The sequence below is a fragment of the Gorilla gorilla genome, chromosome 5 (assembly GCF_029281585.2).
Source record: "Gorilla gorilla gorilla isolate KB3781 chromosome 5, NHGRI_mGorGor1-v2.1_pri, whole genome shotgun sequence".
NCBI classification, from domain to species: Eukaryota; Metazoa; Chordata; class Mammalia; order Primates; family Hominidae; genus Gorilla; species Gorilla gorilla.
The window spans coordinates 131,916,480-131,944,333 of NC_073229.2; the positions used below are offsets into that span (position 1 = coordinate 131,916,480).

The 27,854-nt window shown below is 42.8% G+C and overlaps 1 protein-coding gene across 7 annotated transcripts in view; it reads right to left on the reverse strand.

Moving 5' to 3' along the window:
- The window catches only part of SCML4 (Scm polycomb group protein like 4), a 143,073-nt gene that overhangs the window by 32,315 nt on the left and 82,904 nt on the right, over nucleotides 1–27,854 (reverse strand). For 5 of the 7 annotated variants that reach the window (XM_055390717.2, XM_019028681.4, XM_004044477.5 and 2 more), the window contains 3 exons: nucleotides 14,342–14,471; nucleotides 11,351–11,551; nucleotides 9,623–9,817 (listed from right to left, as the gene is read on the reverse strand). The exons of the other annotated variants lie outside the window; for them this stretch is intronic. In XM_055390717.2, the coding sequence (XP_055246692.1) occupies nucleotides 9,623–9,817; nucleotides 11,351–11,551; nucleotides 14,342–14,471 (526 nt within the window). The remainder of the gene's footprint in view (nucleotides 1–9,622; nucleotides 9,818–11,350; nucleotides 11,552–14,341; nucleotides 14,472–27,854) is intronic. 7 annotated transcript variants of the gene reach the window in all.

Consider the following 27,854-nt stretch of genomic DNA (forward strand, 5'->3'; position numbering starts at 1 on the left):
GGCTGTGACAAAACAAACACAGCTCCACAATGTTCCAGTCATGTGGCTGCACTGGGACACAAGCAGGTGCAAAGGCATCTGCAGGAACGCACCTCCCTTCATTCCTTTCCTTTCTTTCTGTTTTTGAGGGAGGGGGGATTCCAGTTCTGTTTTTTTTTCTTCAAGTTTTTTTTATTGTGGTAAAATACGTATCACATAAAGTCGTGGCCGGACACAGTGGCTTACTCCTGTAATCCCAGCACTTTGGGAGGCTGAGGCAGGTGAATTACTTGAGCTGAGGCGTTCGAGACCAGCCTGACCAACATGGCAAAACCCCATCTCTACTAAAAATACAAAAATTAGCCAGGCGTGGTGGCGGGCTCCTGTAATCCCAGCTACTTGGGAGGCTAAGGCAGGAGAATCACTTGAACCCTGGAGGTGGAGGTTGCAGTAAGCCGAGATCGTGCCACAGCACTCCAGCCTAGATGATGGAGCAAGACCTTGTCTCAAAAAAAAAAAAAAAATTATCATCTTTACCATTTCTAAGCCTACAGCTCAGTGATATTAAATACATTCAAAATGTTGCATATCCATCACCAGCATCTATCTCCATAACTAGTCTTGTAAAACTGAAACTCTATACCCATTAATCAAGAACTCCCCCTTTATTTCTTTTCTTTTTCTACCCATCATTCCACATATTAATTCAAACACTAGATCAAACTCTGCCACTGTCTGGTGGAGTAGGCTACTTGTGTGGGTTTTGTAGAAATGAGGAAGTTCCCCGGGCAGCTGGAATGATGGGCTGTGCCTGCCCCGTGGTTGTCATCCAGCCCCGATGTAGCCAGAACACAAGGACATGGGGAAAACATCCCGTGTGGGAAAGGCAGGAAACCCAGGAGGAGAAGAGAATTGATCTTCCTAGAGTGTAGTTTCCTCCTTGATTTTGCTAAATGAGGGCTGGGGTTTGTTCTGTTCTTTCACATCTTTGCTAGAAGCAACACAGGTGTACCACAAGCCCCTTGTGGACATCTATTGTGTGCAGTCAGCCCTCTGAGCTGAGAAACAGTGATGCACGCCCCACCCAGCCAGTGCTGGATAACGGGCCTTACAGACAGCAGAAAAACTTGGAGTAAGGAAAAACTTGGAGAGGAAAAGCAAAGGGCCGGGGATGAGAAGACCTGCTCTCAGTTTCCTCCCTGCTGCTGTCTTGCTGTGTGTGTGGCTCTGAACAAGTGACCTGGGCCCTGTGCGCCTCGCTGCATTACAAACAGGGGAGCTCAGTACTATCTGCCAACTGACTAAATGGATGGATCCATGTAATGAAACTCATGCCTCTTGATGAACTCTGTTCCCTTTTAAAAATAAATGATCTTTTGTAAAGATAGACATTCTCCATATATTCTCTGTAATGTTATTCTATTAGATAAATGTGTTGTTGGATAGGAAGCAGGTTTGATTTCTCAATGCTGAGTGTATAGGTTCAACCGTAATGGAACACTGTGAGTGACTATTACTGGGAGGGTGTTCTGGTGACTGCTCAAAGACCACCAGCCAAGGAAGGAAACAGTAAGCCTCAAGAATAAATGTCCGTTCTCATCTTCCACCCCCTGCCATCTGTATATCAAAGAAGCTACTCAGCAAAAGTAAACAATCTGTCCCCATTATGCTAAACCTTCAAAAGGCAGGAAACCAGCAACTAAATTAGATCTTGCAGAATAGTTCAACTCTCACATTTGTGGTTTCCAAAGATCTCCTACTCTTGGTGAGCAGACAATTTGTTCTGTCGTGTTGCATAGAATTCAAGTCAGTAGGTATTTACTGCGTGTTTGCTGTGTTTCAGGCTCTGCTGGGGACCCCCAGGTCTATCTAGCAGGAAGAAGAGATCTGGACACAGAGTCCTGCAATATAAAGCAGAATCAAATGCCATTGTGGACGTGGAAATAAGGATCTGGGGAGAACAGAGGGATACCTTCTTGGGATTGGGGAAGGTTTACAGGGCACCAGAGGCCATGCTTCAGGTGCTTGCTGGCCATGGGGAGAAATTTGTTTGTTTGTCATCATTCTTTCCTATTTTTCACCCTCTTCCCCAGATATGCAAGCCTTGTCTTTCTACCCTGGATTTATACAAGTGCCACCTCGATCCAACCACTCTGCCCTTCATGTCCTTCTCTTCCCTTCCAGCCCACAAAACACCCCCACTCGACACTGGATCATCTTCAGGGGCAACACTTATAGCAGAGAAGAACCATCTTAGCACAGACAGACTTCCTGTACTGAAAACTTGGAATAAGTTTCTCTGTGTGAGCAGGACTCTGCCAGCCCACCCACACTCTATCACTCAGGGGGTGGCCCCCGCCCTATCAGCTGCACCAATATCAGCAGCACCAGTATCACTTGGGCACCTGTTAAAAGGCAGACTGTCTTGTGGAATGATAGACAACGCAGGCTTGTAATGGTGAGCGGATGGGAGGGAAGAGGAGAATTACATAATGGGTACAATGTACATTATTTGGGTGATGGGTGCCCTAAAAGCCCTATCTTCAGCACTGTGCAATCTATGCATGTAACAAAATTACATTTGTACCCCACAAACTTGTACAAATAAAAAATTGAATTTAGCTTAATTAATTTTTTTTAAAAAAAGAAATGCAGGCTTTCAGGCCCCACCCCAGCTTTACTGAACCAAAATCTGAATTTTAGCAATATACTCAGGTGGTTTCTGCACATTAAAGTTTGAGAAGCACTGGCTAAAGCATATTTATACTTGGGTCTTTTTAAATTTTAACACTCAAAGGCAAGATAACATTTTCCCCGTGGTCATCTCATGACTTCTGACAGAGCCACCAGTGTTATCAAATCCATCTTTCTGCCTCCATTCTCCTAAAACACCCAGGGAGCTGTGTTACTTCCTCAAACACAAACCACCTTCAGATGTCAGCTAATAGAATTGGAGGGAAATAACTAAGTTCCTGGTCTCAGGCCAAGAACTCTAACTTCCAGGCTGAATTCAGGCAGCAGGGAAGCCTGAAGGCTGATTTTCCCTAAGCACAGGAAAAATATCATTTGAATAGGGAGTTTATAACTTTGGGAGGCCGAAGCGGGCAGATCACCTGAGGTCAGGAGTTCAAGACCAGCCTGGGCAACAGGTCGAAATCCCGTCTCTATAAAAATACAAAAATTAGCCAGGTATGGTGGTGCACACCTGTAATCCCAGCTACTTGGGAGGCTGAGGCTGGGGAATTGCTCGAATCCAGGAGGTGGAGGTCGCAGTGAGCCAAGTTCGTACCACTGCACTCCAGCCTGGGCAACAGAGAGAGACTCCATCTCGAAAAAAAAAAGAGTGAGAGTTTATATTTCAAAAGTCTGAGGAGGAGATGTGGAAGAAGCCCTCCCTCTTCTTCAAGGGAAGAGGTCTTGCTTCTAATACAGCCACTTTGTCTTGGTGTCCATACCTTCACCTCCGGGAGGCCCTTGCTAATGCTTTGAAGGTAACCTGCCCTCCTGCTGTACAGGGCTGTTCTCTGCCACCTCCAGCCCAGAACTGTCAGCCTGTAATCTTGCTCCTACTCCTCCAGGTGGCCAACATTCCCACTAATGACCCTAACAAGTCACACATATTTGTCACCAACAATGGGGAGATCATTATCACCTACCTCCCAAGCAGCCCCTTCAAGTTCTGAGTGGCTTTCACATTTCAAAGCTCTTTACAACATCAACTCCACCTGACTCCCAAGGGAACTATCTTCTGAGAGTTCCATCTGGTTATTTAACTGCTAAGTTCTCTACCTGGGAGAGTGTTCCTTAAATCTATGCTTCTCTAATGTGTCTTCAAAGCACCTGGGGATCTGTTGTTTGAAAGTTTGGCAGGGCCACTGAGATTTTTGGCTTTGGTGGGTGATAATAATGCCCCTGACCAGAGTTTGAGGGACAAGACCTTAGATTTAATTCAATCTACCTTTTACTTATTTAGTCTCAGTTCTGTTCTACAGGACCACAGAGAACAAAGCCACCTTACCTGCTGTCATATACCGGAACATAAAATCACATCTTTCCCAAATCTTCTCTTTTTTTCTACCAAAAACATCCCAGTTCTTTCCATAGTTCCTTAGCTGTCATGGCTTTGCATCTTCTTATCATGTGATTAACTGTCTTCTGAAAATGTTCCAGTGAGTGTTGACAAGCACTTTAGGTGCATGGCACCAATCCTGGAACTCTTCAACTTGAACAGAACAACCCTGGGGCCAAGCAGAACCAGGCATTGTCCTGATGCAGATAAGCCCATGACCTTACAATCCTGTTCGGGAACAAAGTGGTCCTATGGATGTATGGAGCCTCAAACAAAAAAAAACCTCCACCCTTCCCTCATACAAATGCATATGCCTTTCTTGTCACAATGGTGAGAAAATGGATGATAAACTAATTCATCCTCTAACATACTGGTAACTTGACATGTTATTTAAAGGAACTTTGACAAGGCGATCTTAAAGAGACAATGTCTTACTCTAAAGGCAAACTCCCTAATGGTGTCATTGTAGGGCTCATGACAGACTGGTGGGAAAGACATGTGGGGTGAGGGTACTGCTCAGAGCTTACCATGCCATCGCTGCTTCCTCCACTTTCCCCAAGGCTCCTCCCTGACAAGCAAAATTCACAGCACTCAGCTCTGCTGAGAAATCAGTGCCACAAGGTTGGATAATTTAGAGCAATTTATTTTTTCAAAGTAGTTATGAGCTAGGAAAGGGCTCAAGAGAACAACTGGGGTCATTACTTCCAAACCTCCCAGCTGACTGGGAGGAAAACCAGATTTCAGATGGAGACATCAGCTTTTAGGAAGGAAGGCTGTCATCCTCCTGGAATAAGATGTTAAAAGGAAACCATTTTAGGTTCAGTTTTAGCTGAGCTGCAAGACAATAGACACCATATACCACAGTGAAGTGTGAGGCCACCATGCGGGTCTTGTAAAAAGAGATGGTGGAAAGCCAGTTTTACACCAATAGATGACACCCACACCCATCCTGCAAACGAGGTTGTAGAGGCGGAGAAACAGGTTAACTAGAAGAGAAATTTTGGAGAAAATGATCCAGTGCATGGCTTCAGTGTGAACACATGAATAGCTTGAGATCTGTCCTCTGGAGCTTGAGAGACAAGCTCTAAAAGATGGCCGTTGGCTGGCAGAACAAAGGAGAGGTGCCTGCAGGGATCAGCCAATACATCCAGAGTTTGTTTGGTCAGAGGATGTGCGAGTGTTTCTCAAGGACCAGATGTGGGCCATCAGAAGACATAGATCTGCAGCAGGATCATCTTAGATCCTTTCCACAGGGCAGTCTGGAGGTGCGAGAGGGCTTCAGCTGAATCTAGAGATTTACCCCCAGAGGCCTTGGACTGTGGAAAGAATTGTAAATGACCAGCTAGAGAAGAGCTGCATTTGTCCATGCCCATGCAAGTGCAGGTGAGAGATGGTAGGGTCACCAAAGAACACATGTAAAAGCCCACAGGATGAAGAGTCAGCTTTAAACATCGGCTAGAAGCAGAGAGCATGATGCCGACTCACAGCAAGATTCATCACGTACAAATTCCCCTGCCTCTTGCGTCTCCTCCTTCCCCCATCCACTGTGAAGGGGATCAAGGTTAGCGAGCTATGGGAGGAGGCAATAACAAAAGGGGGAAGGTTGGGGGAGAAGCCAACCATGCCCTTCTTTATTGCTGCAGGCAACTGGCCTGAAGCAAGCCTGAGCTGGGTGTGGGGCAGTCATTATGTCTTTGAGTGAAACTGAAAGTTTCGAGGCCGACTTCAAGTTCCAAACTGGTGGCATAGAAGCAAGCTGGCTTCAGTCCCCACCACAGAAAATCAAAAACAAATATACAGCACCGAGATTATAACCAGAAATATCCCAGACCTCAAATATGAAGAGGAGACAGTGCCTGGGGCCACAGAGAAATGAAAAAACTCTGAGCAGAGGGTAAGAGAATCTGACTTCCACGTTCATGTCCCTCCCTCCATCTGCTTAGCACCAAGCATGCAGAAAAATTTCTCCCAATTCACTGTTTCTACACTGGAAAAAGTGAGATCAAGGTGTACAACCAGCTTTCACACCATCTTGGTTTCCATGGCAGGAGGCCTGTCCTTGCCTTAATCCATAGGAAGCATTGAGAGTGCCCGAAGGGAGAGATATCCCTGAGGACAGCCAGAGACAAAGCGGGGAGGTAGGACTACCATCCCCAGCCCTGGGAACTCTGGGGAGATTTCAAATCAGCGTGGCTGTTACGCAGTGCCACACTGTAGGTTTCTCCCACAGATCCCCTGGGCACAAGCCCTAGCCAGCCTTCCCACACTGCTGGGATATACCTTTTTGGGACCTCCTGCATTTGGAAAGGGCAATGCTTCAATCATTCACTAGAGCTAAGGCAAACCTGGGCTTAAGGTGCCATGTAGAGCCAAAAAACCAAAGACAGTGACCTAGCAGTAAAGAACCTATAAGCAAATATATCCAATAAAAGCCAAACAAGTCAGAGAAGACTGAAATAAATATTCTTTCAATGCAAAGACATAGACACATCCACAAGAAACAACGGCCAACAGGAAACCGTGATCTCCCCAAATGGGCAAGGCAAGGGACCAGAAACTGACCCTAATAAGACAGTAACACGTGGGCTCTCTGACCAAGAATTCAAAATAGTAGTTTTAAGGAAACTCACTGATTTCCAAGATAACACAGAAAAGCAATTCAGAAATATATCAGAGAAATTTAACAAAGAGATTGAAATAATTTAAAAACTCAAACAGAAATATTAAAACTAAGAAATACATTTGCTGAACTAAAAAAATTATTAGAGACTCTAAATAGTGAAGTAGATCAAGCAAAGGAAATAATTAGTGAGCTCGAAGATAGACTATTTGGAAATATAGTCAAAAGAGAAAAAAGGAAAAAGGATGAGAATTAATGAAGATCACTTACAGGATATAGAAAATTACCTCAAAAGACAAAATCTAAGAATTATTAGTGTTCAAGAAGGAGTCAAGCAAGAACAAGGGGTAGGGAGCTCATTCAAATAAATAATAACAGAAAACTTTCCAAAAGATGAGAAGGGTCAAATATGCATGTATAGGAAGGGCAGAGAACACCAAACAGATTTTAACAAACAAAACTACCCCAAGGCATATATTATTATAATCACCGAACTCTCAAAGTCCAAGGACAAAGAGAGAATCCTAAAAGCAGTAACAAAAAGGAAGCAGATGACATTTGAAGGAACCCCAATTCATCTGGCAACAGACTTCTCAGTGGAAACCATATAGGCCAGGAGGGAATGGAACAGCATTTTCAATGTACTGAAAGAAAAAAAGTAACTGTTATCCAAGACTACTGTATCAAGCAGCTATCCTTCAAATATGAAGGGTAAATAAATTTTCTCCCAGACAAACAAAAGCAGAGAGAATTCACCACCATCACAGGCATCTTACAAGAAATGCTAAAGGCAGTTTTTCAATGTGAAAGAAAAAAAAAACGCTACGGGTACAAAGCCTGTTGGTACCATTACGTACACGGACAAACCCAGAACACTCTAATACTGTAATTGCTGTGTATAATCCACTTATAACACTAGTATGAAGCCCAAAAGACAAAGCTATTAAAAGCAATAATAGCTAGAACAATCTCTTAAGAGATAGGTAATATCAAAATATATAAATAGAGGCAACTAGAAGTCCAAATGTAGGGGGGATGGAGTTAAACTGCAGGATTGTTTTTCATTTTTTCCTTGTTTCTATTCTTGTCTGTGTGATCTAAAATAAGTTGTAATTTCTTTAAAGTAACTTTTTATACCTGTAGCATTTTTTATAAGCCTCATGGCAACCACATGTAAAAACCTATAATAGATTCACTAAGAATAAAGTTCAATTATCACCCTGACCTGGACATATCAATTATTGACTAGAGAACATTTTGTAACCTGAAAGGAGCCAGAAAAGCCAATATTTGTTCTGAATTTCATCCGTAGTCAGGGAAGAACTAGTCCCGCAGGATACAGTTAGAGGACAATGGGAGATACGGGTTATGCTGCTTTATGATGATGTCCCATGGGTCATTGTGTGTTCAATGTAACAATGAGGCAAGCATCTGAGAAGTGAAATCACACGATTCTGCTATTCTCATTGCAACACTCACTAGAAGATAAATAGTTTAAGAATATGTTTGTGAGTCAACTAGGGTTTACTTACAGGTGAAGCCAGATTCATAGACTGTTGGAACCAGAAGAATGTGCTGTATCAGCAACTCCAACCTGTCATTTACCCATAGGAAACCTAGGCCCGGAGAGAGATGAGATTTCTCCAAGCTCACACATGCAGAGACATCAAGAAAAACATAAAAGTAAATAGCATCTGCTCACACCAACCATATTTAATTAGGTACCTTCCTTTGCAGAGGCCAAATTTCTTCCTGTTTCCCAGGACTCAGAGAGAGAAAAGCAAAATTGTAGGAAAGATTTTGATAGTATCCAAGAAAAGCTATGCAGAGAATCTAAATTTATCCTTCCCTGCTGTCCTCTTGAGTTGGAGACACAGCCTCTCTTATGATAAGTATCATTTTGTTGAATGTGCTAAACCTGTCTGCGAGCACATACCTGCAGATGTATCTGTTTTTTATTATTTGTAGCAGTTACTCTACTTCTCAAAAACTTTCCTAAGCTCTTGCATTTGACTTATCCAAGGCAGGGTCTCACACAGTGCTTGGAACAGAAGAGGGTTCACCAAATGTTTGCAGACTAACATAATAACTGGATTCCAGTTGTACTGCCTGTGTACTTTTCATATACCAACAACCTTGTGTTCAGAGAAAGAAAAAAGGCAACATTTCTACCCATCCTTGAGATTCACCTTCACCTCTTTGCAGATCTATAACTCAGGGCTGCTTAGCGGAGAAGGAGCACCTCCTATTGACATCTAGCCCCTTGGGTAGACAACACTGTGTCATGTATGCCTGTGTGGCCTTGCTACCCTCCCCAAGGGCCACTTTTCCATCCTGAGCTACTCTGTGGCTAATGGTACAAAAAGGTGCTCAACCCCTAGGCCACTTTCCATCTTGTGATGAGAAAGAAACACTAACCCTTGCTGGAAGACGTATTTAATATATGGCCCCGTCAAATCCCTGCAATAATAGACACTTTGTTGCACCTTTAATTCACATGGGTAGGTGTCTGAGACTCCCAGGCAGGACCAACGTCATCAGTTCTATAGCTCTAGTTTCTTTGGGATGAGTTCCTTAGTTTTGTAGTCCTGCTACTACTCAACAATGACAAATGCCCAGAGTTTCAATGAGAGGAGAGTGAAGAAACTTACTTGTTATACATGATGTGATGTGGTCTCATTGTCTAAATTCTAATAATATAGACCTAAAAGTTATAATGTCAGCTCTTAATAGCTGGAGGGACCACTTCCCTCTGCAGCCTGGGGTGGGGACTGTCCAGGCACCCCTTTGTTCCAACCAGCTACAAATATTTCCCAGGCACCCAGACAGACAGCCCATGGGGCTCCAGTGGCAGAACTGCCAGGAGCTACAATTGCTCCCTCCATAGTGGAAGGGCAGAGACACCTGGGACAGGGAGGTGTCCCTGCAGGTGGAGGAAGCAGGACGAGGCCTACCTGATTCCATCCTCCCTTCCTCTTTCTCCTGGACTTTCTCAGAGGCACTGCAGCCCCTGGGGAAGGGCTGGTGGCTGAAGAGGTCATCGCACAGGAGGCTTCGGCACAGCTTGGCGAGGAAGCGGAGGACATAGCCGATGCTGTTCACCACAGGCAGGCTCCGCAGGTGCTGTTTGCCATCAAAGGAAGCCGAGACTGGAAAACCAGAGAGATGTCAGCTTAGAGCCGGGCACTGGAGAAAACCGCAAGTCAATCGGCCGTGGTGAGGATTTTTCGTTTGTTCATTTTTGTTTTGTTGCTAAGCAGATGATATTTGGATTTCACCTGTTTGTTCACAATGTCCTGTTTCTGGTGGGGATCCCACCCAGGACACCACATTGCATTTAGTTGTCACGTCTCCTTCGTCTCCTTGGTCTGTGACTGTTTCTCAGTCTTGCCTTGTTTTTCATCACTCTAATAGCTTTGAAGAGTACTGCTCAGTGTAAAATGTCCCTCCGTTTGGATTTGTCTTTTTTTCTCATGATTAGACTAGGGTTATGGGTTCTTTGGGACCACAGAGGTGAAGTGCCCTTTCTATCACATCACATCAGGGGATAAAACTGGAGGAGCGCCGTGACCATAGAAGAAGGGATTTCTCTGACTCTGAAGGATCTTGAATAACAAGACATGCCCTGAGATGGGGTTGAAGCCATGATGTTTCCCCACGGCCCTGCATGGTGGTAAGTGCTATGAAGAAGGAATGGAGCAGAGTAAGGAAGTACAGAGAGGCCGGGTGTGATGGCTCATGCCTGTAATCCCAGCATTTGGGAGGCAGGTGGATCACATGAGCTCAGGAGTTTGAGACCAGCCTGGGTAACATAGTGAGGCATTCATCTCTACAAAAAATTGTAAAAAATTAGCCAGGCTTGGCGGCATGCTCCTGCAGTCCCAGCCACTTGTGGGGCTGAGGTCGGAAGATCGCTTGAGCCCGGAAGATCGAGGCTGCAGTGAGCCGTGATCGTGCCACTGCACTCTAGCCTAGGCGACAGAGTGAGATCCTGTCTCAAAATAAATAAATAAATAAATAAAAGAATGGAGGGTGACAAGGGCGATATATTAGACAAGGGGTCAGAAAAGGATTCTTGGATAGAGTGGCATTTGAGTAGAACTGAAAGGACATCCATGAGGTCATCTCTGCTAGAACAGAGTGAGGAACAAGAGAGAAGTAACCAAGAAATTAAAGAGGTAGCCAGGGCCAGGTCACACAGGGCCTGTGGGATTTTGTAAGGACTTGGGCTTTTACTTGGAGTGACATGGGAGACATTGGAGGAGGGTTTAGGGCAGAGGAGGGGCATGATCTGACTTAGATTTTTAAAGAACCAGGGAGGTTGCGGTGGGTGGTGAAAGGTGGTTGGACTCTGGGTATATTTTGAAGTGGAGCAAAAGGATTCTGGATATATTTTGAAGTGGAGAAAAAAAAGCAAAAAACGGTGAGTTGGAAGTGGGAAGTGGGAGAAGGAGAAGAGTCAAGATGAGGATCAGAAATCCTGTCTTCTTACACGGGCGTGGAATCATCCTCTCCCTGAGCCCTGAGAGAGGCTTTTAGCTCACAGGCTCATAAAGACCCTAGGAGCCCAGCAGATGAAGGACAGACCCTGGCCACACCTGCTGTCTCCAGGCCTGAGTATGGCTGCTTCCTCTGCAGAGAGACATCCATGGCCTCCTCATGCAACCTGCCCCAGGCCTTACCTGACACCATCTCACCACCATAGCCCTGCTTGACCAGGGAGAAGACCAGCTTCTGCTGGTGGGCGCAGTCGATGCAGGCTTGGACGGCCTGCTGCAGCACCGCCGATGGCCGCTCGGGCCCAAAATGCTCCGGGAGCTGCTGCACCTTCTTCCTCTCCAGATAGGGCCCCGCATTGGCCTGCTTGTTGATGTAGAGGCAGACTGCGGAGACAGAGGTCACAAAGCCCTAGGCATCAGGTGCGCATCAGGCCAGCTGGCGGCCTCTGTGTACACGGGGGATGCCTCAGCCATGCCCCTTTGGCCCTGGCCTTGGGAAAGCTGGCAAGGGCAAAAGTGGGGTGGATTCTTCCTAACTTAAGAAGTAAAAGAGGCAAAAGAGTTAGACACCCCAAGTGCCAGGGCCTGACCCCGGGGGCTTTCTTGGTTGGAAACAGTTGGATAGGTGGGTCCACTCTGATCTACTGAAATCTGAATTAAAGACCATTATGGTGACCCACATGGACCGTGTGTAAAAAGGTATTTCCATGCTGGGAAAGTGTACATACAAAACCTCTTCTCCCTCCTCCAAAGGAGCTGTCAAGCTATAGACAGTTTTTGCCATTTCTTTGTTAACCATCTACGAACAAAAAAATCAAGATGCCACTATCACTCCAGAGATTATATATTCAACAAAGCTCTACAAACAGTGCTATTTACAATCTCAGAGAAAATAAATATTCAACAACCCATTTAGGTGAACCCAGTCAATGGTCTCCACACTTTTAAGGTAATAGACCCCATTGATAAAAAATTGGGGGGGCACATGTCCCAAACCATGTTTATTTATTTATAGGTTATATACATTCTTAACTGTATTAATGTATTGTGTGAATTTTTTACAGGAAAGTATCTAATTTATATAATATAATATTATATAAATGTTATTTATATAATATTATATATATAAACATAAAAATGTTAGAATGTCTACAAAACTGGTTTTCATATATGATAGATTTCAGTACATCAAGTGGAATCTTTATGAATTTTGCAATTAAAGAGAAAAAGAAATATAAGTCCTTTTTTAGCAGGAAGATTTTGTACAGAGAAGACTGCCCAAAGAGTTAGTTATCATCAGTAAAATTACCTCAGTCAGTTGGGTGAGGGATTCAGACCTAGTTTATATAAGTTCAACTTCATTCTATTCTATGACAATGAATAAATTCCAACCTCCAACTACCTATGCCACCTGTAATTTGGTAACAGTTGCTGAACTGGTCAGCCTGTCTTCAGACTATTTGCTTTAAGATTTTTCATTGTCTCAGACATCAAGCCAGATTCCTTAATAAATGAAGAGTGCCCTGGCCGACCTCTTCAGAAAAAACTATCCAAAACTTGGAAATAAGACACAAAAGTTATTTCCTCCACTTTCAATGACATGGTACAGCATTGTCTAATAAGCATTGCATACATTGTAAAACATATCCAAGAAATAGAAATTGTAAAAGGATGAGATAAGATGAATAGGAATAGTAGGTGTTATATTTTCTTCCATACATTAATGACCCCTCTTGTGTATCTGCCTTCTCACTCCCCATCATCCTCCCATAAGCATCTTACCTTAGAGGCCACTGGTGCAAAGGAGTGCTGAAGAGTGACTTTAAGAGGAGACCAGTGGCATTTTGGAAAGCCTAAGTAGTAACAGCAAAGGTGAAGAAATAGGTTTTTTGTTTGTTTGTTTGTTTGTTTGTTTTGGAGCAGCTGCTATAGTCTCAAGACAAGCATGTGGGTTTGGTGGTATTATTACTGATTTACTAATGAAGAAACTGAGGCTTAAAGAAGTTAGTAGACTGCTCAAAAACTGTAGCCAGTGATGCAAAGGAATTTGGATCAAGTCTTTTGGAAGACACTCTGGTAGAGTCCAGGTCTCATCCCAGATGATAAGAAAAATCTAATAAGAGACCTCATGCAGGCACTATGCCACGCCCTACAAGGAAAGCTTGAACAAAATGAAGCAGTCCCTGCCTTCACAGAGCCTATGTCCTGGTTGGGGAAGTAAGCCTATTCAGATCATCCCATGAGCTGATATGAGACCATGTGAAACTGTGGCTGTGAGAAACACAGGGAGGGGCTAAGAGAGCCCATCTGGGGGACCCTGGCGGGAAAGTTCGTGAGGACCTTCTGGGGAGAAGTATGCCTGATCTGAGATATAAGGGAGGAATAGGGTGGCCCGAAGGGATGATCACTCCAGATGGAGGGAGAGAATATGCTAAGACCCCGTGGCCAGTCCTGGGGACTGAGAGAAGAGCAGTGGGGTGACCCATAGTGTGGAGCCTGCAGGGCCTTGTCGGCCAGATTAACAAGTCTGGGCTTCGTCTAAAAGCAATGGGAGGGACTGAAGGGATTTAAATGGGATGGGAGAGGGGCTGGGGTTGTGACATAGGAGGATTCTCTGTGTGTGTGCGCGTGTGTGTGTGTGTGAGAGAGAGACACCATCAGCTTGTCATTACTATTATGATGAAACTGTCAGTTGGTGGATGCCCCACCATAGACAGAGATTGGGATACCTGCTACCCTGACTGGGTTGGAGGGTAGTGGGTCAGACTGAGGGCGAATGGGATCCTTAGGAAATCTGGAAGAGCAAACACAGGAACAAGAGCACTGTTTAAGGTGAGCAGGCTTAGATCAGTGCAATGGATCAGCGCACCCCAGCTCCTAAAAGAAACATCTGGCCACCCTGTGTCCCCCTGTCATCCACCTCCCTCCAGCCAAAGCAACCACCTAAACCCAAGCTGCACTGAAAACCAAGTTTTAAATAATCCAAGCTGTGGGACATGTAAACTGGTGCTCTCAAAGACTCTGGTCATCCTGTCTGCTGCCTAGCTAGCACACTAAATCCCTCATTTGAGCCATCTCAGCAACAACTCTTTAATCCACAAAGTAACAATTAGATGGTGGCTGCCCTGTTCTCTACAGACCATCACAGCCTTGGAGTTCATTCTGCTGACCTACCTGTGAGAGCCTGTGGGGCCGCCAAGCTGGGGACCGTGGCTGCATCCTGAGGGATAGAGCTGAGGTCGGGCTCTGGGGTACTCCGCGGAGGTGAGAGGGCTAAGGGAGTCATGAGAACCCGAGACTTGATCTGGAAGAGAGAGCCCATTTGGTCAATGAGAATCTGGCAATTCTCTCTACACTCTTCCAGATTCTGTCCTAGACGGCAGTTAACCATTGCTCTTCTATCATGCTTCCACACCTTTCCATCCTGCAGTTTCGGGGCCTGAGCTGCAGATTCAAGTTCATGCTCAGGATTCATATTTGGGGTCACACTCAGAGATCACCTCTCATCCCACCCTTTCAGAAGAGCCACCCAGGAAATGACAGTGTCAGGCAGTGAGTGCAGGAGCACACAGAGGTGTGAAGAGTTGGCATCCATGAACGCTTTGAGTGCAGAATGCAGGATAGGAGAGTTTCCAGCCTGCACCCCATGTGTTCCCTAGAATCCTGTGGACAGGGCTTTCCCTGTATCCACCCAACCAGAGACCAACCCTTCACTGTCTCCCAAGCTCTCTGCTTACAAAAATCACTGGGTCCTGCCGGAAAAGAGAGCGGGAGCCATTCCTCCAAGAGGCTGACATACCACCGTGTTTATTTCCTGCAGCAGATTGACAAAACTAGGCTGGATGTGGACACAAGAGTGGGCAGCAGCCACTTTGATGATTTCACTTGAAACCACAAAGGAGGAATTAAAATTTGCTCTTATGGAGTAAGGGGAAGATGAATAGTTGATGACTTGTTGATATCCATATTAACAAGTTACTCTTCATATCAAGACTAGTACAGAGACAAGCTTTTAATCTAAGCTCTCTACCCAAAAGTAATGAAGAAAGTCAGTCATGTCCCTGTCTTCACCTCTGACCTATATCTAGACCTCACTCCAGACCGATTAAGTCGGTCTCTGGAAGTGAGACTCACACATCCGGAGTTTTTAAAGATACTGAGATTCTAATACACAGTTAAGGCTGGGGACCCTTGCCCAACACCAAAGCTTTTCAATTTTTGCAATCAACCTTCTAGAGGGTCTTGTTAAAATGCAGATTCTGATTCAGGAGTTCTGGTCTAGGACAGGAGATGCTGCATTTCTATGAGCTCCCAGGTACCACTGATGCTGCTGGTCCATGGACCACACTTCGAGTAGCAAGGTTGTATGTCCTATTGTTAACATGTGTGCAGTCCTCATCTACATCTTCACTTTCGTCCTGGATTTTTAGGATAGAATACTAATAATAGTCATGGAGAAATAGTACTTGAACTGCTAGTTCCCCAGTCATTCTATATTCACTCATTTATTCGTTCAACAAATATATACCGAGAGCCTATTTCATGCCCAACACTCTTCCAGCTGCTACGGAAACAGCAGAAGCAAAGCATACAAAAATCTTTGGCCTCATGGAGCTGATATTCTGTTGGGAGGAGACAGATAATAAACAGAATAAATGGGTAAATGATATAGTAGATTACATGTTAATAAAAGCTGATGATGAAAATAAGGAGGGAAGGGGCATGAGAAGTGCAATTGAGTTGTACTTTAGGCTGACATTCTTAAATAAGGAGGTTGAGGCATTTCTTGGGTGAAATTGCACCCAAGATTTGAAGGAGGTGAGGGAGCAAGTCATACAGTGTGTAGGGAAAGAATATTCCAGGCAATGTCAATATCAAGCCCCAAGGTTCTGAGGCAGGAGTATGCCTGGAGGGTTTGTGCAACTGTAGGGAGGCCAGAGTGAGACTGGAGAGGTAATAAAGCCAGGTTGGGCAGGGCTTTGCAGGACACTGTCAGGCTTTTAGATATTACTCTTGAACTCTTTTGAGCAGGGAAACAATAGGATCTAAACTAACATTTTAACAATCTTTCTTTCTTTTTTTTTTTTTTTTTTTTTTTTGAGAGGGAGTTTCACTCTTGTTGCCCAGGCTGGAGTGCAATGGCGCCATCTCAGCTCACTGCAACCTCCGCCTCCCAGGTTCAAATGATTCTCCTGCCTCAGCCTCCCAAGTAGCTGGGATTACAGGTGCCCGCCACCACGCCTAGCTAATTTTTGTATTTTTAGTAGAGACAGGCTTTCACTATGTTGGCCAGGCTGATCTCAAACTCTTGACCTCATGATCTGCCTGCCTTGGTCTCCCAAAGTGCTGGAATTACAGGCGTGAGCCACCGTGCCCGACCAACAGTCTTTCTGACTATGGTATTGAGAAAAGACTGAAAGAAGCAAAAGTGGGAGGACCACTAACCTACAGTAGCTGAGAGATGACAGTAGGGTGGATCGTGGTGATGATAGCAGTGGCGGTGATGAGAAGTAGACAGATCCTGGACATGTTTTGAAGGTGGAACCAACAAAATTTACCAACACATTGAATGTGGTATATGAGAGAAAGAAGGAAGTCAAAGATGACTTCAAGCATTGACACCAGGAGGGCTCTAGGTGGAGTAGTTTTTTTGTTGTTGTTGTTTATTTTGAAGGGAAGGAGGATAGAGTGGAGGGGGCTAGAGAAGATCAGGGGTGAGTTTTGGACATGTCGAGTTTAAGATACTTGCTAGACGTCCAAGTGGAGATATTACTAGGCAGTTGCATCTAGTAGAGTATATGGTTCTGGGGGAGAGCCTATGTGAAGATGTACATTTGGGAATCATGAATATAGAGTTGGTATGTCAGACCATAATAATGGAAGATATCATCAGAGAAGTGAATGTAGATGGAGAAGAGAAGGATCCAAACACTGAGCCCTGCAAGATTCCAACACGAAGAGCCTGGAGAAATGAGAAAGGAACAAGCAAAAGAAATCAGGTAAGAGCACCCAATGGGGTAGAAAGAAAACTGGGAGAGGGTGGGAGTGTGGGAGTGAATGGAGAGGTTCTTTCAAGGAGGAGATAGTGGTTAACCATGCTAAGTGCTCTGATTAGACAAGTAAGACTAGGAGTGGCCATTAGATTTAGCAATTTATCAACAAGAAAGGTGGCGGCACAGTGGGTTGAATTGGAATAAGAATAAATCTTTGCCCTAGTGGAACTGACATTCTAATGGCCAGCGGGGGCGGGGAGACAATAAATGAATAAATAAGTATATGATATAGTATGTTAGAAGGTGATAAGAGCCAATGGTGAAAATAAAGAAGCAAAGGGCATGGGAAATGCAATTGAGGAGTTATACTTTGAGTTGAGATTTTAAAATAGGGTAGCTCCTGATTGGAAAAATGGAAAGAGAGGCATTAGGGTCAGTAAATAAAGTCAACTCCTCTTTCAAGGAGTTTTGTCAAAAAAGGGAGCAGAGAACTAGCCATAGCAAAGGAACAAAGTGGGATTAAAATATTTTTTTGCCCCACAATGCGATACCACCTTTCTGGTAGCTGCTAAGATAGATACTATAAAAAAATACAAAACAAAAAATAACAAAATGAAAACCCCCCAGAAAATAGTAAATGTTGGCAAGGATGTGGAGAAACTGGAACCCTTGTGCACTATTGGTGGAAATGTAAAATAGTGCTGCCACTATGGAAAAGAGTATGGCAGTTTTAAAAAAAATTAGAAATAAAATTACCATATGACCCAGCAATTCCATTTCTGAGTATGTAGCCCCCAAAATTGAAAATAGAGTCTCCAAGAGATATTTCACATCCACGTTCATGGCAACACTATTTACAATAGCCAAAAGTCAAATGCATAGAGACAGAAAGTAGAATGGTAGTTGCCAGGAACTGGGGGAAGGTGGGAATGGGGAGTTATTGCTTAGTGGGTAGAGAGTTTGAATTTCGCAAGATGAAAATGTTCTGGAGATTGGTTGCACAACAATGTGAATATACTTAACACTATTGAGTTTTATGGCAGACTCAATAATGGTAAATTTTAGAAGTAATGGTAAATTTTGTGTGTTTTTTAGCAAAATTTAAAAAATTAATTTTAAGGATTCTTTGTTTTTTGTTTCTGAGTTGGGAGAAAAAATAGTGTTTTAATGCTGATTAAAATAATCCAGTAGAGAGAGAAAAGTTGATTGTACAGAAGAGTGTGTGGAGAACTGCTCACATGAAAGGGCTTTGAGTAGGTGAGAGAGTAGGAGAACTGCTCACGTGAAAGGGCTTTGAGTAGGTGAGAGAGTAGGAGATTTAGTGCATGAGGGAGGCCGTGGCCTAAGAGGATGCACATACTTTCCATCTATTGCAACAAGAAAGAAGACAGAATACAAAGGTTTGAATGCTGGGGTGGGTGGATGTGGAGGTGGGAGCTTGCAGAAGGTCTCTTCCCATGGCTTCCAATTTCCCCAAGATATGGAAGCTGAGTGGGAGGACAGAGGAGGTGGGTGTGGTCATGAACTGGGAGAGTAGGAGGCCTGGGGAATGGAGCACAGCTGCTGAGCAGCACTGAGGGGGCACTGGGATGTGCAGAAATGAATGTGAAATGAGATCAGTCAACAGCAAGCACATTGGCTGCACAGTGCTAAATGGGTGCTGAATTCGAGGCTTTCAAGGGAACCTCTATATTAATCAGAAACTATAATTAACAATAGAGATTTCATCTTATTCTGAGTGTCACATTTCAAAATTAAAGGACATATCCTGCAGGAATACACTGCTAAATATTATAAACATAATTTAAAAGAAACCTCAGTCATGGGAATGGGAGATCATAAACTTGCTTTGACTCAGTGACTCTGACTTTGGTGTGACTTCCTCATCTGCCAAGTGTCATGAGGGTGGCAGCTGCCATGCCTATTTATGGAGGCCATGCACCAAGGGTCCCCTGACTGCCTTTCTAGGAATGATATCCCACTTTCCATGTCTTGTGATGGAGAGGCTGGTGGTGACAGAGTCCCTGAGGACTTCAGGCAGTGACTTCTGGGATAACCCTGGCTAAATCCTCCTTCACAAGCTTAAAGCCCTTAACTGCCAACACAGAGACAATAATGCTCACTGGGGAAAAATGGAATTGGCAAATTACTTTTTCCTCTATGGTCTTTAAGCAAATCACACAAAGATACTTGTGATTCTTCCCTAGAAAAATGACGATGATGATGATGACTAAAACGTAAATATCCAGACACTGTTTACTGTTCATATAGACCTCCTAATGACTTTAACATCTAATGTTTCCTCACCATTTTAATATTTATTAGAGGCCAGGTGTATTGGCTCACACCTGTAATCCCAGCACTTTGGGAGGCCAAGACGGCAGGATTGCTTGAGCTCTGGAGACCAGGCTGGACAACATAGTGATATCTCTTTTATACTAAAAATTTAAAAAATTAGCCAGGCGTGGTGGCGTATGCCTGTTGTTCCAGCTACTCAGGAGGCTGAGGCAGGAGGATTGCTTGAACCCAGGAGATCGAGGCTGCAGTAATCTATGATCACACCACTATACTCCAGCCTGGGCAACAGAGACAGACCCTGTCTCAAAGAAAAAAAAATTACTAGAGAGGAATCTGTTCACTGAACCCACCTCAAATGAAGTAATGGAATTATAATTGGCTGTTACTTCTGTCCATTTCTGCCCAACTGAAATTACAGGGATTAGATTAAATTGCCTGATTGCAAGGAAACCTTCTGCATTCATCCAGTCTCTAAAACAACTGCTAGAACTTTTGAATGAAAGAAAAAGTCACGAGCAACTATGGGTAGTATATGGCTTTTAAAAAATATCCTTCACTAGATAATAAATCATGAGTAGAAATACCCTTTTGACTTAGCATTCAGAAATTTCAATCTCATTGCTTAATATAAAGAATAAAAAGTAGCCTAGTGTAGAAAAGGGAGTCACCCATGATTTTAGAAAAGTCCTAAAAAAGAAGAGCATGCATATGAGCCCACTGGCTAGAAGCTTTGCTCTAGTGTGATGCAGGGCCCAGTCCATCAGCACAAACCTCTCCCCAGTGGAATGGGGGGGTTCCCTGTCTGTCGCAACCTATCCAAGCTGTTCTCTGGCAGGGCATTTGTCTTTGTTGTTGCCTTAGGTTTCTAAAAAAAAAAAAAAAAAAAAAAAAGCCGTCTATTTTGTTTTTTAAATGGACAAAATAAAACACAGTTCTGATATAGTGGTTTCTAACACCATTCTTCAATATAAGGAACAAAAACTCCTTGCAGACATGGCTGATTTTAGGACTAGGGTAGGGAATACACAAGGGGAGCCTAGAGCATCTTGTAATGCCAGAAAGTAAGACAATACTAAGGAAACAAAACACACACAATGGTGGGGACTGGTTATAGGGACACAGGTGCCAACTGAAAGAGCTCCCAGTGGCTAAATTCAGACCAAGAGGAACAACAAATAAATAATGTAGTAATGGATTATAACTCAAAGTATGAAATAAATGTTCATGAATCCTCACTGACATAAATAGGTGGTTGACTCAGTAAATAAAAGGGAAAGAACAAACAACTCTCCCATGCATAAAAATTTCAAATAATTTATGTAGACACCCCTCCCTCAAGTAGGTGAAGCGCAATTCCCTACTCCTTACGGATGGGCTGTGCACAGTGAGTACTTCCAAAGAGTACAGTAAGGAAATGAAGGGGAAATGTAACTTTACAATGGAGAAACCTGATAAATAAGACTTCAACCATATGATCAAGGTCAACATCATCAGTGATAAGTCATGTCACTAGCATGTACTCTCTCCATATGATGAAAATGCCACGTCGCCTCTGGGATCTTCTTCCCCAAGCCCCCTAACCCTAGTCTAATCGTGAGAAAAACATTAGACAAACTGAAATTGCAGAACATTTTACAAAATACCCAACCAGTACTCCTCAAAACTGCCAAAGTCATCACAAAAGGAAATTCTGAGCAACTTTCCCAGCCCAGAGGAGCTTAAGGAAACATGACAACTAAATGTTATGTAGTATCTTGGATGGGATCCTGGAATAGAATAGAATAGGGAAAAGCTAATTAAATCGGAATAAAATATTGACTTTATTTAATAATGAAGTATTATGATGGGTTCACTAGTTGAGACAAACATACCACAGTAATATGAGATGTTAAAAATGGGGGGAAATCAGGTGCGGGGTACGTGAGAATTCTCTGTTTTATCTCTGCAATACTTCTGTAAACCGAAAACTATTCTAAAATAGTGTTTGTTTTCAAAATATTAAAAACAGGATGTGGCAGAATAAACTGGGTAAATGGAGAGGAGGAGAGAAGAGAGGCCTCTTCCTGGCAGCACAGAACTGGAAGCAGCTTGCTGTGCAGGACGCCATGCTCTGACATACAGGAGCTAATCCTGGGCCTTCAAAGCCAACATCCCTGCCCAAGTGCTAGTGCAGTTGCCACCTTTACCTGAGATTCAAAACCTCAACCCATCAGGTGTGGTGACCCCTCATCCAAGGCAAAGTGTGTGCTTTGCCTCATTAGAGAATACTGCTGGGACAAAGCGGTAGGGCAAAGTGTCCCTACCAGCTGGAGTCTCCAACAGAGGGGCTGAGGAATCTGGGATCAGCTCATCTTTCTTTTCCATTTATAGAACCAAAATATGGGCCTGGGGAATTTCTGGCTCCAGCTGTCATTTAGGGGAGGACCTTCTCTAAGACATTTGCTAGAACATCACTGGAAAGAATTGGGAGGGGATTTGGGGGGAAACGGAGATGTGCGGCCAAGAGGACACTAAAGGGGAGAGGATCGGTTGATATAAAACTCAAGGATTTTTCTAGAAACATCTGGCTTTGGCAGTAACAGAAATGCCATCTAAACATTGTTTGACAGACTGGTAGCAAGAGGTGGATAATCTGAGGATGGAGAGTGTGGCTAGGGAAGGATGAGGATGTATAGAGGCTGCTGGCACATCCGCAGAGGGTAAGCCAACAAAGCAAAGTTTTAAAATGTGTTTAGGGCAGCAGTGGGCACATGCAAAGGAATACCAGCTTTGGATCTGGATTGGATGTCCAGCGTGGCCACTCGCTGATTCTGAGGCTTAGTACTTAGGCCCTCAGAGCCTGCCTTTCCTCATCTGTAAAGATAATAGCCCTCACACAGGGATGTAGTTAGAATTAAATGCAGAAGTTTAGCATAATGCAAAGTGAGAACTCAATAAAAGTTAATTGTCATTATTGGTGTTAGTATTATTATTGTTACTTTTAGAAATTCCAAAAATGCAAATAAGTCCCAAGTTTCTTATTCATGCAGTGATGGCAGGAGCAGGAAACTGCCCATCTTTCCTGGAACCCATCTACATTTTCCATGCTTATCTCTTGGGATCACATCTTCAGAAATCTCTGCAAACCGACCCTTTTTCCTCACACCTCGCAGGTGATCCCCTCTGTGAAACATTTTTCCAATCCATCTTGAAATGGTTCCTAAGTGTTGCTTATGTAATAGCTATCCTTTCCAAGTGGCATCATTTAAGCCAAATCTAAAAAGGAAAAAAAAAATCATTCATTCAATCAGACAGACATTTATTCAACAAAAACTTCTTGAGCACCTACTATGTGCCAGGAACTGTTCTAGGTGCTGAAGATTCAGCTGTGAATGGGGAAGATAAACTTCTTGTTCTTAATGCGAGCAACTAGGTGACCAGGGTAGGCCTATAAAGGGGTGACATTGAAGTCAGGATCTGAGTGGCTAGAGGTAGCCTGTTGTGACTGGAGAAAGCTTTCCAGGCAGACAGAACAGCTTGTGCAAACATTCTAAAGCCTGGCTTCTTCAAGAAACCAGAGTGGTTGGAACTGTGGGCAAGAGTCAGAATGGTGCAAGAAGAGGTCAAGTTAGGTGGTTAGGATGTTTTCAAAATATTGGCAGTTTTCTAACATAGCGTTATGCACTGAATTGTGTCTCTCTAAAAAGACATATGTTCAAGTTCTAATCCCCTGTACCTGCAAATATTGGCTTTATTTAGACATAGGGTCTTTGCAGAGGTAATTAAGTTAAAATGAGTGCATACTGCATTAGGGTTGGTCTTAACCCAATGACTGGTGTGCTTATAAGATGAAAAAAACTTGATACAGACACAGACACCTGTTTAGAGAGAATGCTATGTGACGACAGAGGCAGAGATTGGAGTAATGTGTTGACAGCCAAGAAACAGCCGGCAACCACCAGAAGCTAGGAAGAGGCAAGAAAGGACCCTCCCCTGGAGTCTTCAGAAAGAGAGCATGGCCCTGCTGACACCCTGATTTCAATCTTCTAGCCTCCAGAAAGGATGTTTTAGCCACCCAGTTGGTAGTTCTTTGTTACAGCAGCCCTAAGGAAACAAATACAGTCAGGATAACAAGCTTGGATTTTATTCTATGAGTGATGGAAATAATTACAGGATTTTAAGCAGGGAAACACACAAGCTAGTTTTCATTTTATAAAAATAAATATGGTGCTAGGCCCAGTGGCTCACATCAGAATCTCTGAGTGCTGTTATCCCAGCACTTTAGGAGACTGAAGCAAGAGGGTCACTTGAGCTCATGAGTTCAAGACCTGTCTGGACAAAATGGCAAAACTCCATCTCTACAAAAAATACAAAAAAAAAAAAAAAACCGAAACAAAACAAAACAAAAAAAAACTGGCTGGGTGTGGTGGCATGCACCTTAGTCCCAGCTACTTAGGAGGCTGAGGTAGGAAGACGGCTTGAGCCTGGGAGGTGGAGGTTGCAGTAAACCGAGATTGTGCCACTGCACTCCAATCTGGGAGACAGAGCCAGACCCTGTCTCAAATACATACATACATACATACATACATACATACATACATACATACATAAGGCTGCTGTTAGGCAGAATGGATGGGGAAGTGGAGGCAAAGTGCAGAAAAGAACACTACTAAGGAGGTATCACGTGGTCTAGCTGAGAGACACTGGTGGCTAAACTAGGGCGGAAGTAGGGAGGTGGAAAGAATTGATTGGATTCAGGGTGTACTTTGAGATGGAACTGAAGTAACGGGTGAGAGAAAGCACAAAATCTAGGATAATTACATCTATTCACAAAATCTTTGCTTTAATAGTACATTTTTATTATGTTATAAAACATTAGCATGTATTTACTTATTGCTGATTTGGTTAACTTACTAACTAGACTTATTATTAGGCAATAATACTGGCTTTGTCTCTAAGTTTCAAAACATTCCTTCTGTAATACTAAAGTAATAAACCTTCAGAATGAGACAGCAAAAGTTCTGTGCAGAACTTTGGGAGAGGGCATGAAGAAAAGGAAATAATCCAAATTTCCTCATCGGGGAAATGGACATAATTTCAGTCAACTACACATTGCCACTGCACTGCAGGGCAGTGGCAAGAATACAGGTCTTAGAGATAACGAATGACACGCTAGTCCTGGTTCTACTGCCAACTCACACGGGACTCTGAGCAACTCACTCAGCTCCTCTAAGCTTCATCTTCCAAAGCCTTTAAATGGGTTACAGTTGTTGGTTTCTAAGCTCTTCCCAACTCATAATGTTGTGTGTGTAACTTTCATTAGATTATTTTTGAACACATTAAAGAATTTGAGTCAAAACCAGTGTTAGCGCCATATTTGGAATGTTAATTAGAAGAAATATAGCATTCTAAATTATTTGAAGTCCTGTTTCTGGTAAGATGGAAAACTGGTTATTAGGATCAGTCAATTGAAACTACTACAAATAATGAATAAATGCAAAAATGATTAAAAGTGTGGAGGAATTGACATATATAAAGAATAACCAGGCCAACATATAGGTGTAATCTGGGCCATGGGCATTGCTATGAAGCCCAGGGCTTACCCTAAGAGCTACAATAAAGGCACGCCAGCTGTAGACTTGTCCCATCTTCTCCCACCCCTACCTGGCTACAAGAAAAGTTGCCTTGACACTGAGGGAGGGGATTTGCAGAATCTCTGGGAAGATATTACCAGAAGCTGGACCTCACATATATTTGCATCCCAAATTCACAGAACTTGGGTGATCAAGAAAACCTCAGGCTATGAATTTAGTTAAAAAATTACTCAATATGACAGTGTCGCAGGTGACTGGAAAGGCAAAAGAAAAGACATCATCTCTGGAGAAAGGTTTCAAAGAAGTCTCAAAAATAATTTTTCAAAGTTAATGAATAACAGTCCAAAATACCCAAGCACACAAGGAAGCAAATAACTAAAGAAAGAATAAGCAATAAAAACACACAGCAATAAAGCCCCCCAAATATTAAGATATTTCAATTATCGAACTTAGATTATAAAAACAACTGTGATACTATGTATAAAGATATAAAGGACAAGCTTGAAAATGTATCTGGGGAACAAAAAATGATTTAAAAAAACACAGTAAATTTGAAAAAGAAGCAAATTGAATTTTTATAAGTAGGAAACACAGTAACTAAAATTAACAAGTAAATGGATAGACTTAACAGCATTGTAAACATAGCTAAATAGAAAATTAATGAGCTCGAAGATATGTCAGAAGAAATTACCCAGAAAGCAGCACAGAAACCAATAGATTAAAACTATGGAAAAGAGGTTAAAAGAAATGGAGAATATGAGAAGTCTGAAACATAAGAGTTTCAGAAGAAAAGAATATGGAGAATGGAAAGGAGATTATATTTGAAGAGATAATAGCAGAGAATTTTCCAGAACTGATGAAAGATTTCAACTCACAGATTCAGGAAGCTCAGCAAATCCTAAATAGGATGAATAAAATATAAATCCACACGTCAACACAATGAAGTGAAATTATAAAACACAAAAGACAGAGAGAAAAATCTTAAAATTAAAAATACAGATTACTTTCCAAGAAACACCCTAATAAGCTAGAAAAGTAGTTGAGTTCTCTGCAACAATGAACCCCAGAATATAAATATAATATCTTTGGTTTTTTTTTTTTAGACAGAGTCTTGCTCTGTCACCTGTGCTGGAGTGCAACGGCGCAATCTCAGCTTACTGCAACCACCGCTTCCTGGGTTCAAGTGATTCTCCTGCCTCAGCCTCCCAAGTAGCTTGGATTACAGGCAGGTGCTACCATGCCAAGCGAATTTTCATATTTTTAGTAGAAATGGGGTTGCATCATGTTGACCAGGCTGGTCTCAAACTCCTGACCTCAAGTGATCTGCCCGCCTTGGCCTCCCAAAGTGCTAGGATTACAGGCATGAGCCACCGTACCCGGCAAAATATAATATCTTCTATGTGCTTCAAGGGAATAACTGACAATCTAGACTTCTACACCCAGAAAAAAAAGTGTTTTTTTTTTCAAAAGTGAAGGTAAAATAAAGATACTTCTAAACAACAAAAACTGAGAGTTTATCACTACAGGACCTATATTAGAGGAGCTTCTTTTCATTTTACTTCAGGCAAAATGACAAGGAACCCAGGTGGAAGGTCTGATATACAAAAATGAAGAATTTTTTAGAGGTGGTAAATAATCAGGTGAATTTAGATGAAAATGACTGTATCAAACAATAATAATGATGACTGGAGAGGCTAAAAAAGAAAACATTAAAATGCATGGCAACAAGAATATATCAGTGTGGGGGACAGAATATAAATGGAGTTAAAGTGTACTAAAGTCCTTGTATTATTTAGGAAGAAGCAAAAGTATGGTTAACTTTAGACAACCCTAATAAGTAAGCATGCTGTAATTTTTAGAGTAGCCATTAATACAACAGAAAACAGAATGCTTGACTTCCAGTGAATGGGAAAGAAAAAATTAAATAATAAAAAATAACTCAAAAGGAAGGCAGAAAAGACAAGTAAAAGGAATATATAGAATACAAAAAATCAGAATAGATTTAAGCCCAAATTTATTAGTAATTTTTAAAAATATGATTGGACTAAACACCTAATTAAAAGACAAAGATTGTCATATTAGATGTTATGGGTTGAAATGTGTCCCTCGAACACATATTGAAATCTCAACTCTCAGTACCTGTGAATGTGACCTTATTTGAAAATACAGTCTTTGCAGATGGTCGAGTTAAGATGAGGTCATAAGTCTGGGTCTTAATCCAACGTGGCTGGTATCCTTATACAAAATGGAAATATGGACGGAGAGGCAGACACACACAGATGGAAGATGATGGGAAGACATGGGGAGTAAGCTGTCTACAAGCCAAGGAAAGCCTGACACTATCAGAAGCTGGGAGAGAGACATGGAACAGATTCTTCCTTACAGGCTCAGAAAGAACCAACACTACCTACACCTTGATCATGAACCTGTGGCTTCCAAAACTCTGAGACAATAAATTTCTGTTGTTTGTTACCTAGTTTGTTGTGTTTTGTTATATCAGCCCTAGAAAAATAAATGCACTCTTTTTTTTTTTTTTGGTCAAGGTCTCACTCTGTCACTCAAGCTATAGTGCAGTGACACGATCATGACTTACTTCAGCTTTGAGTTCCTGGGCTCAAGCAATCCTTCCACCTCAGTCTCCCAAGTAGCTAGGACTACAGGTGTGCACCATCACAGTTGGCTAATTCATTTATTTTTTGTAGAGGCAGGGTAGTGCTATGTTGCCCAGGCTGGTCTCGAACTCTTAGGCTCAGGTGATCCTGCTGCCTAGCCTCCCAAAGTGCTGGAATTACAAGCATGAGCCACAATGCCCAGCCTAGATTT